This window comes from Anomaloglossus baeobatrachus, chromosome 2 (genome assembly GCF_048569485.1).
Source record: "Anomaloglossus baeobatrachus isolate aAnoBae1 chromosome 2, aAnoBae1.hap1, whole genome shotgun sequence".
In the NCBI taxonomy this organism is placed as follows: Eukaryota; Metazoa; Chordata; class Amphibia; order Anura; family Aromobatidae; genus Anomaloglossus; species Anomaloglossus baeobatrachus.
In genome coordinates this window covers 743,678,382-743,695,611 of record NC_134354.1, presented here as the reverse complement: position 1 = coordinate 743,695,611, position 17,230 = coordinate 743,678,382, and the positions used below count along the sequence as shown (strand labels likewise).

The 17,230-nt window shown below is 45.5% G+C and overlaps 1 protein-coding gene across 3 annotated transcripts in view; it reads right to left on the bottom strand.

Annotated features, from left to right (window-relative positions):
* ELMOD1 (ELMO domain containing 1) overlaps positions 1 to 17,230 on the bottom strand; it is a 174,514-nt gene that overhangs the window by 14,132 nt on the left and 143,152 nt on the right. For 2 of the 3 annotated variants that reach the window (XM_075337431.1, XM_075337432.1), the window contains exons 5-9: positions 14,869 to 14,966; positions 12,113 to 12,242; positions 10,044 to 10,177; positions 4,934 to 5,002; positions 2,825 to 2,848 (exon numbers count right to left, since the gene is read on the bottom strand). In XM_075337431.1, the coding sequence (XP_075193546.1) occupies positions 2,825 to 2,848; positions 4,934 to 5,002; positions 10,044 to 10,177; positions 12,113 to 12,242; positions 14,869 to 14,966 (455 nt within the window). The remainder of the gene's footprint in view (positions 1 to 2,824; positions 2,849 to 4,933; positions 5,003 to 10,043; positions 10,178 to 12,112; positions 12,243 to 14,868; positions 14,967 to 17,230) is intronic. The other variant, XM_075337433.1, reaches the window with a different exon arrangement.

The following is a 17,230-nucleotide window of genomic DNA, read 5'->3' as shown; positions in this document are numbered from 1 at the left end:
CGATAGATTCCAGTGCAGGATTCCGTCACATTCCTCTGAGCATGCCCACCATATCCAGGAGATAGATAGATCTCTCTCTCAGACACAGCCGCAGATCCAGAGGATCTATTTTCTACTTTTCTATACTCTGTGAGTACTATGTAGTATATAGAATCATTGGCACTGCTGATGCTTCTGTAAGGCGTGTTTTGCACGTTGCGACATCGCAAGCCGATGCTGCGATGTCGCACACGATAGTCCCCGCCCCCGTCGCAGGTACAATATCTTGTGAAAGCTGGCGTAGCGAAAATTATCGCTACGCCGGCTTCACATGCACTCAACTGCCCTGCGACCGTCGCTCTGGCCAGCGAACCGCCTCCTTATTAAGGGGGCGGGTCGTGCGGCGTCACTGCGACGTCACACGGCAGGCGGCCAATCGGAGCGGAGGGGCGGAGATGAGTGGGATGTAAACATCCCGCCCACCTCCTTCCTTCCGCATATTCTACGGGAGCCGCGGTGACGCCGGTAGGAGATGTTCCTCGCTCCTGCGACTTCACACACAGCGATGTGTGCTGCCGCAGGAGCGAGGAACAACATCGGACCGTCGCGTCAACGTAATTATGGATTACGCCGACGCTGCACCGATGATACGATTACGACGCTTTTGCGCTCGTTAATCGTATCATCGAGCCTTTACACACTACGATGTCGCATGCGATGCCGGAAGTGCGTCACTTTCAATTTGACCCAAATTGAAAAATAAAATTTGTTCCACATAAAACAGCCTTAAATTTCAAGGTGAAAAAAATAAAAGCGGAGAGGCAAAAATGGTATAGAGAAGTAGAAGCTGAGCAGAATATGTAAATTAGTGGGAAATGATTCAGTATTTTATTTATTAAAATCCCTGGTGTTTGTATGTATGAGTCCAGTGGGCGGTCATACTGGAAATCACCAAGTAGGACCGCCCACTGGACTTATATATGACTATAAATACCAGTGATTTCAAAAAATAAAAGGCAAGGTTTACACAAGCCTTTTCTGATCAGCTCCTTCTACTCTATAACATCTTGCCAACAGATCAGATACCATTTTTAACATGACAGGTTCCATTATTTATTCTAATCTGGTTTTAAGGGGCTGAAGAGGTTTTTCACAATAATGCATTGCAGATGTATATTTGTGATAAGCTCAGTGGCAGTCTGACCCCTGGATCTCCAATGATCACTAGTATGACATCGCTCCAGTGAATCCATAATGTTTTACAGCAACACATACACAAATCGTGACGGTGTCTGGTCCTGCAACTAACGGCTATGAAAACCTCCAGAAATATCACATAAATCATGTACAAAACAGACACAACAACACACCAAGTAACACAATGCAGACACAACAGGTTGGTAGGGAATGGTATAAAAGATGCAGTCCTGCTCAGAAATACGGAATATCACCAGCTTTCTAAATGTAAAATAAAATATAAAAAAATATAAAAGTATTATACCAAATATAATAAATAAAAAAAAAAAAACTAAAACAAAAAAAACAGACAATCATCTGTGCTAAAAAACCATAAAATCCCTGCTCACACCAAGCATTTTGCGACCATGGCATCAATTGTTCTGATCAGATATCACTTGTCTAAAAATAATTCTGTAATTCATTGCAATACACCATTTCAAATGGCAGTGAATGTTTCTGTTTTTAAGCCACACGTTGTATCCCGCTTAAAGAGGACCAACCACCAGGATTTTCCTATATAAACTAAATCCAGTTCTATACTGGCGCTATCATGCTGATTCTATACATACCTTTAGAGGTGAGATCGGATATATAGTTTCTGAAATACAGGCAAGTAAAATTTGTGACATGCACTGTTATTTGATTGATAGTAGGTACAGAATATCTAATAGGTGCGTTGGGTTATGCTGGTTATTCCTGCCCCTGTCTGCCTGCCTGTCCTTCCTCCCCCTGTCTCTTATTACAGTGGGGGGAAGGGAGGGAGGAAGGACAAGGGGGAGGAAGGACAGGCAGGCAGACAGAGGTAGAAATAACTAGTAAAACCCGACCCACCTATTAGATATTCCGTTGCACCTCTCATCAAATAACAGTGCATTTCATAAACTTTACTTTCCTGTATTTTAGAAACTATATACCCAATCTCACAACTAAAGGTATGTATAGAATCAGCATGATAGTGCCAGTATAGCACTGGGTTTAGTTTATATATGAAAATCCTGGTGGTTGGTCCTCTTTAAATATGCAATGCTCGATGAAAACTAGTTTTAGGCAGGGTTGACTGATTACAGATTCCCTTCTGGTGCCCCACACCCAATTAATATCATCATAGTATAGAGATAACCTCACCAACTAATGACCACAACATAGTGCCCAAATAACAGCATCGAAGTGCATAAAAAAACACTGCCTTCAGGACCCAGATAACAGTTCCATAGGAAAATGGACCAACAAACTCCAAAAGTTTGCGAAACTATGGGAATTGGGGTGTAAGCTATGCTTGCCCAGGCCATCGGGGCCAATGGCTTCCCCTTAACAGGAATTCTTAATGCAACCCTTGTGAATTTATGGGTTGTACTCCCTTTAGGGGTCCCTTTTTTTAATTAAAAAAAAATCAAGCCCACACGGCCCTTAAAAAAAAACAACTGTTTTGCAGCTATAATGTTCTTTTTTTTATAGGAATTGAGATGGTTTAGTTCTTGCCTGCCTCAGTAGAGCTAAATGTGAGCAGGGCCAAACTATGTTTGACTAACGCGCATGGGAATGCATCTTTAGCTACAAATTCACAAAAAAGAAAAAAAATACAAAAAAGTAACACAAAGTGATATACCTGAAGTCCTCTTTACTGACATCCCTTAAATTGCAAAGCAAAAAGAAAATAAAGCAACTAAAATACTATAGAAAACAAACAATGCATTAAGAAAAAAATTAAAGAAGCCGTATAAACTGGGGGACTTCATTTATTTTGAAGCAGTAATATCTTGATATAATATATCACAGTAGATAGGAGTGATAAGTGAGGGTCTGTTTATTAAAAATCTAACAGATTAAATGGGAAAAGTAAAGAGTTTTCAACCTTGCAAGATTCTGAGCTACTAACACAATGGGGCAGATTTACTAATTGGTGAAAAATGTGGCAAAATCTGGGGCATTAGAATTGCACCTGGAGGTGCAGCTTATAATGTTTGGGCCAAAGCGTAGGCGCAAAAAAGTGGAGGAAATTATGCCAACCGAAAGCGAAAGCAGTATAAAATGTAGACACCCCCTCCCCCCCCCCCCAAAAAAAAAAAAATTACCGAAGTTCCAAATTTATCATCCCCTATGATATCTAGCTTATGTTTCCATTAATTAGGCTAACGTCACACATCTGCACTTTATGGGCCACTTGCAGCTCGCAGTGTTCGGACCAGCTACAGAACTCCACAGCAAAACATGGCAGCTTTGAGAAATGTAAGAGGTCTGGGGTTCAAGAGACCCTTGGCTGCTCCGGACATAGTGGTCCGCACATGGTCCATGTACTGCGGACATGTGAGGCTAGCCTAAATATAAAAGGATGAGTAAATCTGCCCCACTGTTATTTTATCGTTAATAAATAGTGCTGCAGAACATAATAATAATAATAATAATAATAATAGTTAATAATAATAACAATTTTAGTTAAAAATGATAATACTAATAATAATACTAATAGTTAAATAATAATAGTTAAAAATAATTATAATAATACTATTTTAACTATTATTAATAGTTAAAATAAAATCATCATCATCATCATTATTATTATTATTAATACAAAAGCAGTGACCATTTCCATGATTTAAAAAAAATGAACAAATGGGACGTTATTATAAATGTTAGTACCATGCATGCCCGCTTGAGCATGCATGTGTACCTGTGGTGCCCAAAAGTATAGCTATCAGCTGAAGGACCATGTTCAGCAGACATCTATGGAAGGTGCACAGGCATCGCTAGGAATTTTGCCATAAGGGAGTGCAGTGCCATACGTCACCATAGAGCAGGACTAGAGATATAAGTGAGACCGGCACTCACATAGATTTCATGCTTTTCTTTATTCCATAAATATGACGCGCTTCGGCTTCCCCTCTTCAACAGTATACTGGTTAGGAAAGGCTTCCAAATGGAAGCCAAAATGCGTAATTTATAAAAATTATTTATGGAGCAAAGAAAAGCATGAAATCTAAGTGATTGCCGGTCTCAGAGATATCCATATTAGCGATGCCACCCTGTGACACGAGCAACACCAACTTTGGAGTGCCCGTCCGAAATCTTGTGGAGACATACTACAACACCAGACAACACCAGTGATGAGCGAGCCCTAACATGCTTGAGGGCTCTGTACTCTAAGAGAGTAGTTCAGACGCTCAGACGGGCTCCACTCTAATAACGAGTATGATGAATCTTCCGGAAAAATGCTCGAGTTCCCCGTGACTTCTTATACTTGGTACTAGAGTACAGCCCGTCCGAGCTGTTCACTTTGAGTATCGACCACCTGAGCATGGCAGTACTCACTCATTACTATACAGCACCATAAAACGGATCCGTAGTAATTCATTGTACCTCTGTCTACTAAGACTACCCCACTTATGAGGCCTAACTGAGAAATGGGTATTCCTATAGCATGGTTGCCAACATTTCTGGGGACGTAGAAGCACTGCCTTTGGAGCCGCCCTTACCCCTCACGGTAGCACCCCCGTCTGCCAGGAAAGCCCACTTTTAGGTGAGATTCCCATAAACCCCAACCCTTTTGGCTCCTTTGGGAAATTGGAAGCTTATTGGTTAGAGTCAAACTTTGTTTCAGTGCAGGAACCGGTTTCTGATTTGGGCAAAACTTGGCCTGTGATTCACTAGTAAGTCTTATTATACAAACGTCTGATCAAAAAAATAATAATCCAGATCCATAAACAACACAAAAATGTACCTGCATTTTGGCTGAAGGGAATCAGAAAGTATCTGCAGAGCGGAGTTACTATCTTTCTCTGCAAAGTATCTGGAATGTAAAAGAAACACAACACAAATATGTCACATAGGGTTAAAATACCAAGAAAGTACATTTATTGGATTATGCGGCTCATGATTCTGCAGGAGTAAGAACTCAAATCTCTCGGCACAACTCTGGCTCAAATTTACTCTGGTGTTTTTGGGAGGAATAAGTGTTACCTTGAGTAATTCTTAGTAATTTGAAACATGAAACCGGTCTTGGTTGTTTTGCTGAGTTTTTGTGACAGGAACTCAAAGTTTTTGAGGCTGTTGCGGGAACTCAAAGTTTTTGAGGCTGTTGCGCTTTGTAGGAGGATTGAGATCAGGATTGAAGGCAAGGCGGCAGAGAGGGGCCGGCGAGATGGCAGAGAGAAAAAAAAAAAAAAGAGGTGGGTCGGAGAGAAGACAGACTGGGGCCGGAGAGAAGACAGACGGGGGCTAGAGAGGGGCCGGAGAGGAGACAGAGAGGAGCCAGAGAAGTGACAGAGAGGGGCCGAAGAGACGGCAGAGAGGGGCCGGAGAGACGGCAGAGAGGGGCCAGAGAGACGGCAGAGAGGGGCCAGAGAGACGGCAGAGAGGGGCCAGAGAGACGGCAGAGAGGGGCCGGAGAGACGGCAGAGAGGGGCCGGAGAGACGGCAGAGAGGGGCCGGAGAGACGGCAGAGAGGGGCCGGAGAGACGGCAGAGAGGGGCCGGAGAGACGGCAGAGAGGGGCCGGAGAGACGGCAGAGAGGGGCCGGAGAGACGGCAGAGAGGGGCCGGAGAGACGGCAGAGAGGGGCCGGAGAGACGGCAGAGAGGGGCCGGAGAGACGGCAGAGAGGGGCCGGAGAGACGGCAGAGAGGGGCCGGAGAGACGGCAGAGAGGGGCCGGAGAGACGGCAGAGAGGGGCCGGAGAGACGGCAGAGAGGGGCCGGAGAGACGGCAGAGAGGGGCCGGAGAGACGGCAGAGAGGGGCCGGAGAGACGGCAGAGAGGGGCCGGAGAGACGGCAGAGAGGGGCCGGAGAGACGGCAGAGAGGGGGCGGAGAGACGGCAGAGAGGGGGCGGAGAGACGGCAGAGAGGGGCGGAGAGACGGCAGAGAGGGGCCGGAGAGACGGCAGAGAGGGGCCGGAGAGACGCAGAGAGGGCCGGAGAGACGGCAGAGAGGGGCCGGAGAGACGGCAGAGAGGGGCCGGAGAGACGGCAGAGAGGGGCCGGAGAGACGGCAGAGAGGGGCCGGAGAGACGGCAGAGAGGGGCCGGAGAGACGGCAGAGAGGGGCCGGGGAGACGGCAGAGAGGGGCCGGGGAGACGGCAGAGAGGGGCCGGGGAGACGGCAGAGAGGGGCCGGAGAGACGGCAGAGAGGGGCCGGAGAGACGGCAGAGAGGGGCCGGGGAGACGGCAGAGAGGGGCCGGGGAGACGGCAGAGAGGGGCCGGGGGAGACGGCAGAGAGGGGCCGGAGAGACGGCAGAGAGGGGGCCGGAGAGACGGCAGAGAGGGGCCGGAGAGACGCAGAGAGGGTCCGGAGAGACGGCAGAGAGAGGCGAGAGAGACGGCAGAGAGGGCGGGAGAGACGGCAGAGCGGGCGGGAGAGACGGCAGAGAGGGGCCGGAGAGACGGCAGAGAGGAGCCGGAGAGACGGCAGAGAGGGGCCGGAGAGACAGCAGAGAGGGGCCGGAGAGACAGCAGAGAGGGGCCGGAGAGACGGCAGAGAGGGTCCGGAGAGACGGCAGAGAGAGGCGAGAGAGACGGCAGAGAGGGCGGGAGAGACGGCAGAGCGGGGCGGGAGAGACGGCAGAGAGGGGCCGGAGAGACGGCAGAGAGGGGCCGGAGAGACGGCAGAGAGGAGCCGGAGAGACGGCAGAGAGGGGCCGGAGAGACGGCAGAGAGGGGCCGGAGAGATGGCAGAGAGGGGCCGGAAAGATCTACGCATTTCAAGCTACAGTAGCTCTTAATCCTGACAACTTCTCCCTATGCCCTTGAACTTGATCAGAATTGAAGGCAAGGCGGCAGAGAGGGACCAGAGAGAAGAAAGAGGTGGGCCGGAGAGAAGACAGACGGGGGCTACAGAGAAGACAGACGGGGGCTACAGAGACGGCAGAGAGGGGCCGGAGAGACGGCATAGGGGGGCCGGAGAGACGGCATAGGGGGGCCGGAAAGATCTACGCATTTCAAGCTACAGTAGCTCTTAATCCTGACAACTTCTCCCTATGCCCTTGAACTTGATCAGGATTGAAGGCAAGGCGGCAGAGAGGGACCAGAGAGAAGAAAGAGGTGGGCCAGAGAGAAGAAAGAGGTGGGCCGGAGAGAAGACAGACGGGGGCCGGAGAGAAGACAGACGTGGGCTACAGAGAAGACAGACGGGGCTACAGAGACGGCAGAGAGGGGCCGGAGAGACGGCAGAGGGGGGCCGGAGAGACGGCAGAGGGGGGCCGGAGAGACGGCAGAGGGGGGCCGGAGAGACGGCAGAGGGGGGCCGGAGAGACGGCAGAGGGGGGCCGGAGAGACGGCAGAGGGGGGCTGGAGAGACGGCAGAGAGGGGCCGGAGAGACGGCAGAGAGGGGCCGGAGAGACGGCAGAGAGGGGCCGGAGAGACGGCAGAGAGGGGCCGGAGAGACGGCAGAGAGGGGCCGGAGAGACGGTAGAGAGGGGCCGGCTGGATCTACGCATTTCAAGCTACAGTAGCTCTTAATCCTGACAACTTCTCCCTATGCCCTTGAACTTCCTCCGTGTCTCTTGTATAAAGTCTTATATTCTTGAGACATGTTTTGTCAGGAATAAGAGTTCCTGTAGCTCGAAACACGTACACCCTGTCTCTCTATGTTTTTACCTTCCCTGGTTTTAAATAATTGAATAAACTGTGATGCTTTTACTCAGGAACCAATATTCCTCCTTTCTACAGTTGCTGGAAATATTTTTTGTTTCTATTGTCTGTTGTCTACACTGCCCAGGAGTCGGAGTGGAGCCTCCCTGCACCGCACTAAAATGAGGGCATTCCTATGCCGGTGAGCTAATGCTACTGTATCCCCAAGTCTTCTTTCATTTATTTTTCAGGGCTGAAAGTCGGAGGCTGCAGAAATTACAGTATGAAAGTGAGAGTGAACATGGCAGAGAACAAAGGGGCAAAGACTGAATCCAGAGAACCAACATCACCGAAGTGTGAGATACTGATGGGATTGTGAGGTGTAGATGGAGACACTGCAGTTGTTTCACTGATACAAGCAGAAGTCACCGGTTTGTAATGCAACCAATGCGGTATTACAGTAAGGACCCAGGTCACATACACAGTCTGAGCTCTGGACACCAGTGCAGCATGGCTCTGACTGTGAGGAGAGGATACTGCTGGTATAGAAACTAGCAGCCTCCAGCCACCCGGAATTGCCGCATCCATTAGATGCAACAGTCCCAGCTCTTCCCGATTGCCCTGGTGTGGTGGCAATTGAGGTAAGGGTATCACCTCCATCTCCCACACACATGAGTGGTCATATATAAGTGTGGCAGACACTGGTGGGACCCACCGCAGCAGTTCTCAAGCCAAGCACCTATACTGCACCAAAACAGTTAAATCTGCATTGTGAATTTAAGCCTGCCAAATGTTGTACAATGCAAGAAGTCAATGAACCAAACCTCGGCAGTCACAGTGTAGGTTTTTGGTTGTTTTTTTTTTAATACCACTTGTAAGGCATAATAGACCTTTATAAAAGAAAGCCATGTTGTTCTTTGTTTTTCTTTTTGTTTTTTTTTTGCAAAGAATCAGGCTGTGAAGAGCAGAAGCAGAGTCCCCCTTCGTGTGCAGTAAATACTATACACAAACAGTGGGGAAAATAAGTATTTGATACTCTGCCGATTTTGCAAGTTTTTCCACCTACAAATAATGGAGAGGTCTGTAGTGTTTAGTGTAAGTTCACTTCATTTGTTACAGATAGCATCCCCAAAAATACAGATAATCACATATTATTTTTAAATAATTAATTGTATTTTATTGCACGAATTAAGTATTTGATCATCGACCAATCAGCAACAATTCTGTCTCTCACAGACCTGTTATTTTTTCTTTAAGAAGCTCCTACTCTGCACTCATTACCTGTATTAACTGCACCTGTTTGAACTCGTTACCTGTATAATAGACACCTGTCTACACACTCAATCACACTCCAACCTTTCCACCATGGCCAAAACCAAAGAGCTGTCTATGGACACCAGGGACCAAATTGTAGACCTGCAAAAGGCTGGGATGGGCTACAGGACAATAGGCAAGCAGCTTGGTGAGAAGGCAACAACTGTTGGTGCAATTATTAGAAAATCGATAAAACACAAGATGACTGTCAATCTTACTCGGTCTGGGGTTCCATGCAAGATCTTGCCTCATGGTTAAGGATGATTCTGAGAAAGGTCAGGAGCTGGGACCACAGTCTCAAAGCTTACCATTAGTAACACACTATGCCATCTTGGATTAAAATCCTACAGGGGACGCAAGGTCCCCCTGCTCACGTCAGCACATGTTCAGGCCCGTTTAAAGTTCCCCAATGACCATCTGGATGATCCAGAGGAGGCATGTGGTTAAATGGCATATAATATTAGATAGATAAATAGATAGATGTGTGTATCATTTTTTATTTTTTTTTCCGTAGAACTAGGTTTGATGACAACACTGAATGGATGGGATCAGAAGGTTCACGAACCCCATCGGTTGTGATGGGAAGTGCAGCAGTAATCTGCCTAAGAAAGGAGAAGATGTTGAAGGGTTGAACATTGATGTACAAAATATTCACTTATAGGTTTCACAAGAAAGACAATTTTCTTCTATCTGGAGAAGAACTACAGCATTTTAAACACTTTTTTTCATTCCAGCAATCGGCTAAGACAAAACACATTGAAACATGATCATCTTGGCCTTGTATGTGTTTTATAATGATGTAACGACAGAACTGTATAAGGAATGGCAGTAAACCACTGTGGAGTTCAAGGACCATTTTCTGTTTCTGCAGCGATAGATGAGGAGGACGACGCTCAAATAACCGGTGGCCAAATTCTCTCTGATCGCGTTCGTCCGACAGAGCATATACTTACACCAAGTTGTACAGTCCCAGGAGACCCATTCCTCTAAAATCTGTTTTTGGGTCATCGCCTTGGAAACCAATTTCGCACCACTGCTTGGAGACCCGCGCTTCCAGAGGAACGCCAGGTTTCAGCATTTTCCACAGCTGTAAATGAGAAATGAATGTTATCGCAGAAGTGTTTAGATTTCTTTTCGAGAACTCACACATGAAATAAAGTGTCGGGTGCAGTAACGACGATGCGAATCCATGACATAATTTTAAAAAATTGATATATGGTTTACAAGAAAAACATTTTTTTAAGCCAAAATGAAGACTTATGGTAAAAGCAACCAATGGAAAAAAAAATAGTTATTAGTGTGTTAAAATATATAAAGCACATAAGATGTAACAGGGGTCGGTTCTCTTTATTTTCTTTTGCATACTTTCCAACATTTCAACCTCTGAATTTGGGACATGGAACATCCCACAAACATCCACTTTAGAGGTGTTCTTACCACTGGTGAACAGAAAAGGGCCCCTGTGTAAGAACAATATATGGGCCCTTTGCAGCCCAGAACTCATAAAAATGCACAATTCCACCTGCTATGGAGGTGGAAATGGGGCCCTTAACCTCGTGGGCCCATGTGCAGCTGCACCCCTAGTTCTTACCAAAAACTTTTTATGATCCAAGATTGGATTGGGACTGTTGGCATGTGTGCTTTTTATTCCGGGCAGGAAATCTGGCATGAAAAATGGTGTTATGAACAGTGGTCTACCAACGGTCACACTCTACAAAGCAGTGGGCACTCAGTGCACTGGGCAGGTTTATAACAAATGGGGTCAACAACACCTAGAGATGGCTCTGTTTGTACTATTCACACTGAATAACTGGATAGATCTTTATAGAATCAGGTTTCAGGGGACATGGGTGCTATGAACTATTGCCTTGGGTTCTACTGAAATGAACTTAAAGTAGTGCTAGTAGTGGAAAACCCCTTCTCATTCCCAATGCTTGTCCCCCTTAAAATAAAATGTTTATACTCACCTTTGCTGCCGGCCAAGTTCCAACGATGCCGACACATGCATTCCTAGGGGGTCATGTGAGGTTATGACATCATGCGAGCCCCGCTTCCTATCACTGCCGGCTTCCCTCTTCCCGCCTTCTGATGTATAAGTTAAGAGGGTGTGAGTGGCAGCCAAAACTCTCACTTCCTGTTAATTACTTATACTTCTGGAGTCAGGCAGAGAGAAGCCGGTGGTGATAGGAAATGGGGCTTGCATGCCATCATAACCTCACGTGGCCCCTGGGAACGCAAGTTTTGGCATCACTGGAACTGCATTGGCACCAGAAATGAGTATAAGCTTTTCTATTTTAATGGGGGCAAGCATTGGGAATGAGAAGGGGTTGTTCACTACTAGCACTAATTTAAGTTCATTTCAGTAGAACCCAAAACAATGGTTCATAGCACGCACAAACTCGCGTGAGCTCCAGGAGAGCGTGTGCCGGCACCACTGGATGAAATGGCACCGGCATGGAAGGTGAATATAAGCAGTTTTATTTTAATGGGGACAAATATGGGCCATGACAAAGGGTTGCCCAAGAAGTGGACAACCCATTTAATGGGTTGCTTATATCTTAGACATTTATGGCATATTTCTATTTGCCACCATCTCTCTATTCATTAAAGGTCACTGCAGACCACAGTTCAAGAGATAGCTTTGGTTCTCAGATGGATCTGTAACCATTAAGACATTTTTGTTAATATCGTGTGGATTTGTACTCAATTATGCAAGTAATTATTATCATCACAGAAGCAAAGGTCTCAGTCCATCGGCTACATTACTGATTTGTGGTCAATGGACAGGAAACCCGCAAACTGCTTCTTTTTGGATAGCATCCATGGCTCTTCTTTTGATTAGCTGGCCTGGTGAGATGTCACCTATGACACGTTACAATGATGATGCAGTGCGCCAGGTTGGGTAATCAGAAGAAGAGCCAAGTATGCTGGCAGGTAACAGGTGATTTTCAGGGCTCCCATCCTGCGGGTACAAATTACTGCCATGGTTGCTGTCCTACACGCCACAACATTTTCTTCTCACCTTAACAAGCATCTCCTCATGCTCAGGGTTATCGGAGTCATATGCCTCCCGGCGCAGTTTCTCCACCTCTACGGTGAGATTTCTGTAGCCCACGATCTGGAGAAGACAAGCTTGAAGAGACACTGCCAACCTAAATAGAAAAATATAAAATATGATCACTTCCAAAATCACTTCCAGTGATAAAGGAAATTGGTTCACAAGTACAATAGTAAATTGTATGTTCGCTGTTCCCATGACTCTAGAAATATAAGTATAAGCAATTTTAGATGGCAAATTTCCTGAAGCTGAAGGCTGCACTTGAGGACATTGACTGGGAGCAGCTACTGTAAGATAGTGATACACATGATAAAGGGAGTGTTTAAGTCTTAACTGGTCACTGTAAAATACACTGTGTTCAGAATTATTAGGCAAGTTGTATTTTAGAGGATTTTTTTTATTATTGACAACAACTATGTTCTCAATCAACCCAAAAGACTCAAATATCAAAGCTTAATATTTTGGGAAGTTGGAGTGGGCTTTTTTTTAGATTTGGCTATCTTAGGAGGATATCTGTTTGTGTAGGTAACTATTACTGTGCAGAATTATTAGGCAACTTAATAAAACCCATCTCAAACCCATATTTCCATCTCACTTGTTTATTTTCACCAGGTAAACCAATATAACTGCACAAAATTTATAAATAAACATTTCTGACATGCAAAAACAAAACCCCAAAAAATTAGTGACCAATATAGCCACCTTTCTTTATAATGACACGCAACAGCCGACCATCCATAGATTCTGTCAGTTGCTTGATCTGTTTACGATCAACTTTGCGTGCAGCAGCCACCACAGCCTCCCAGTCACTGTTCCGAGAGGTGGACTGTTTTCCCTCCCTGTAGATCTCACATTTTATGAGGGACCACAACTTCTCTATGGGGTTCAGATCAGGTGAACAAGGGTGCCATGTCATTATTTATTCATCTTTTAGACCTTTACTGGTCAGCCACGCTGTGGAGTAGTTGGATGCATGTGATGGAGCATTGTCCTGCCTGAAAATCATGTTGTTTTTTTTTTTTTACGATACCGACTTCTTCCTGTACCACTGCTTGAAGACGCTGTCTTCCAGAAACTGGCAATAGGTCTGGGAGTTGAGCTTCAAAAGGTCTCACAAGTTCACATCCACCTTGCTGGCGTCGGAGTGGAGCTCTCTGCCCTTTACTGATCCAGCCTCTGGCCCATCCATTTGGCCCATCAAGAGTCACTCTCATTTCATCAGTCCATAAAACCTTTGAAAAATCAGTCTTAAGATATTTCTTGGCCCAGTCTTGACGTTTTATCTTATGTCTCTTGTTCAAAGGTGGTAATTTTCTGCCTTTCTTACCTTGGCCATGTCCCTGAGTATGGCACACCTTGTGCTTTTTGATACTCCAGTAACGTTGCAGCTCTGAAATGTGGCCAAACTGGTGGCAAATGTCATCTTGGCAGCTTCACGCTTGATTTTCCTGAATTCATGGGCAGTTATTTTGCGCCTTTTTTGCCCAACACGCTTCTTGCGACTCTGTTGGCTATTTGCCATGAAACGCTTGATTGTTCGGTGATCACGCTTCAAACGTTTGGCAATTTCAAGACTGCAGCATCCCTCTACAAGACATCTCACAGCCCGTCAAATTTATGTTCTGACCCATTTTGCCAAAAGAAAGGAGGTTGCCTAATAATTACGCACACCTTATATAGGGTGTTGATGTCATTACACCACACACCTCCTCATTACAGAGATGCACATCACCTGATTTACTTAATTGGTAGTTGGCTCTCAGCCTATACAGCTTGGATAGAAGACAACATGTATAAAAAGTATCAAGTGATCAAAATACTCATTTGCCTAATAATTCTGCACACAATGTATATTCCTATAGGTAACCAATATAGACAACAAAAAGTAAACCCAACATGGCTTTCACCTACAGTTAGGAAGGTTATTAATGAGAAAAAAAAGCATTTGGAATATGTGAGGGGTCATCTCCATCATTAATAAACTACAAAGAGACAAATAGATTCTGTAAAAAAAAAATCAGCTGAAATAGAACATGAACGGCAGGAGCCGAAGAAAGCAACAAAAACCCTAAGAAATTCTCTAAATATATGAATACAAAAAAAAATAAGGTCCACACAGGTGGGTCCTCTAAATAACAGTATCGAGGACTTGGTTATCGAGGATCAAAAGAAGGCAGAATTACTAAATGGGTTCCTTATCTCTGTATATAGCAAAAAAAAGATAGAATGGTGCATGTGGCCAATCTAAGAACTCTTAAAGCGAATGTGTCAGCAGGTTTTTGCTATCCAAGCTGAAGACAGCATGCTGCAAGGGTTAACACAGAAAATTCAGGGATGCCTGTCTTGTCACAGTCTGATCTGTTGTTTATTTGCTATGATTGATTAAGCAGTAGGATTCTTATCATTTCTCGAACTACAAAGTCACAGGCACGCTACCTACTGTGATTTTCTAGAGATAGATGCCAGTCCCAGTGGTGGAACCCACATGTATCATATATTTATAGTACATGTTGTGTATATTTTGTAGGTATGCCATAAATGTTTAGGATGGGAATAATCCTTTAAGATATTTGCCAGATACATGTTCCTTATGCTGAAAATTTTGGAAAGGGCCCTTCAACCGAAATCTACTGCCTGGTTTCCCATGTATATCATAAGGTGTCTAGACGAGGGAGAGATATTTTATAGATGTCAATGCAGATTGTGTAAAGACATCTTACTGCGGGTTGGTGTCTATGTTCACTTTCTTCAGAGTCAGGATGTCTTCTATGGTTTTTTCAATTGCATCGGGGTGCGCTGCCACGGCTGACTGCAGGAGCTAGGATTGAAAGGGAGACTGCGGTAATATCAATGATATCTGTCAATCATTCCGATATTGCTCTTAGGCTACGTGCCCACGTAGCGTCGAGGTCCTTGCATTTCTAAACGTACCCTCTGGCTGTAATTGATTTTGTCAAAGTTGCTTTTGACCACAAAATAGCGCTAAAAATGCATGCGTATTTACCGCGTTTTTGATGCGTTTTTAGCGCTTTTTGCATGTTTTTCCACCTGCGTTTTGAACATCAGGACACTGCTAAATAAAGTTTAATCTGTCAAACACAGTGAAAAAAAAGAGAAAAAACCCCCAAACATTTTAATATAAAGAATTAATCAAGAAAATAGACATATTTCATTAAATTATAGCGGTAATATACTATTTATTGAAAAAATAGCAATAACTTCTTATTTTTCATTAATTTAATTGTCGGATTATGTGTGTGTGTAAAGGGACATATGAAATAATTATTTTGATGTCCAAAAAGCATGCGTTATGTACTCCAAAACGCATGTTTTCTGCACCTAAAAAGCAGGTAAAACGCTGGAATTTTGATGTTTCTTGGTTACTCCCTGTTTCTCATTGACTTCTGTGTTATCTAAACGCACCTCAAATGGCAAAAACAATTGACATGCTGCTTTTTTAAATGCATGGTTTTTGCCACAAAATATGCAAATTAAACGCAGCATTTTGAATTGCATGGTGGGCACAAGAAATCCCTATTTCTCATAGACTTTGCTGGGAAAGCAAAACGCATGCATTTTGGCATTAAAAAGGTGCAGTTGAAAACGCTGCAGAAAAGCATGTAAAAACGCATCGTGGGCACATAGCCTTATACCTCAATAAATACCAATAGTCTGAATCCTCGCTTGAATAATAAAATATATGCAGACTTATCTATCTTAATGTGTGGTTTTAGGGCCTTTCGCACAGGGGCACTGTGCAATAGGGAGCAGTAAAATGGCAGCTGTGGATGTTCTTGGAGGCCCAGTTTACCTACTTACAGCTGTAAATTCATGTACTGGCAAACATTTATTTTCTGACCGATTTATATATATATATATATATATATATATATATATATATATATATATATATATATATATATATTATATATATATATATATATAAAAAAATCTATAGTCTATAACATATATAGCACACAAAGCTATACCAATGGCCTATAAATAATATTCTTGTGAATGAAACCCCATCCTCGGGCTCCATTAGGCCGCACACCTCAATCGCCAATCAATTCATTTCTTCATTAATAAATATTAATTCTCTAGAATCTCAAGCCGCTTGTCAATGTCATCAGAGGATAATCAGCTTTCCTGCGCTCTCAGGGTGTTACAGAAACTAATCTCCAGTGCTTAACACATTTTCTTGCACAGCGATGGTTTGATAAATCAGCTTGTATATTACCACGTGGTCTGTGGTCAAACAAAGAATCGATTGTGCCGCAGCTTGGAAAGAAATACTGTTCTCACAAAACAGTCCGCATTGAAAAGTGGATTTTAGGATTGAATGCGGGGGTCTTGGAATATTGTATCTCAACGGCGTAGAATGATGATATACCTTTATTGGACTTCTTTAAATTAATATGTATTATTTATTACTGGCTGGACCTCTCTGGCCTCAGCAGCAGGACAGGAGGGCTGTGGCAGCAGGACCGGGGGGGGGCTGCGGCAGCAGGACCGGGGGGGGGGGCTGTGGCAGCAGGACCGGGGGGGCTGTGGCAGCAGGACCGGGGGGGCTGTGGCAGCAGGACCGGGGGGGCTGTGGCAGCAGGGAAGGGAGGCTGTGGCAGCAGGGAAGGGAGGCTGTGGCAGCAGGGAAGGGAGGCTGTGGCAGCAGGGAAGGGAGGCTGTGGCAGCAGGGCAGGGGGGTTGTGGCAGCAGGGCAGGGGGGCTGTGGCAGCAGGGAAGGGGGGCTGTGGCAGCAGGGAAGGGGGGCTGTGGCAGCAGGGAAGGGGGGCTGTGGCAGCAGGGCAGGGGGGCTGTGGCAGCAGGGAAGGGAGGCTGTGGCAGCAGGACCGGGGGGGGGCTGTGGCAGCAGGACCGGGGGGGGGCTGTGGCAGCAGGACCGGGGGGGTTGTGGCAGCAGGGCAGGGGGGCTGTGGCAGCAGGGAAGGGGGGCTGTGGCAGCAGGGCAGGGGGGCTGTGGCAGCAGGGAAGGGAGGCTGTGGCAGCAGGACCAGGAGGGGGCTGTGGCAGCAGGACTGGGGGGGCTGTGGCAGCAGGACCGGGGGGGCTATGGCAGCAGGG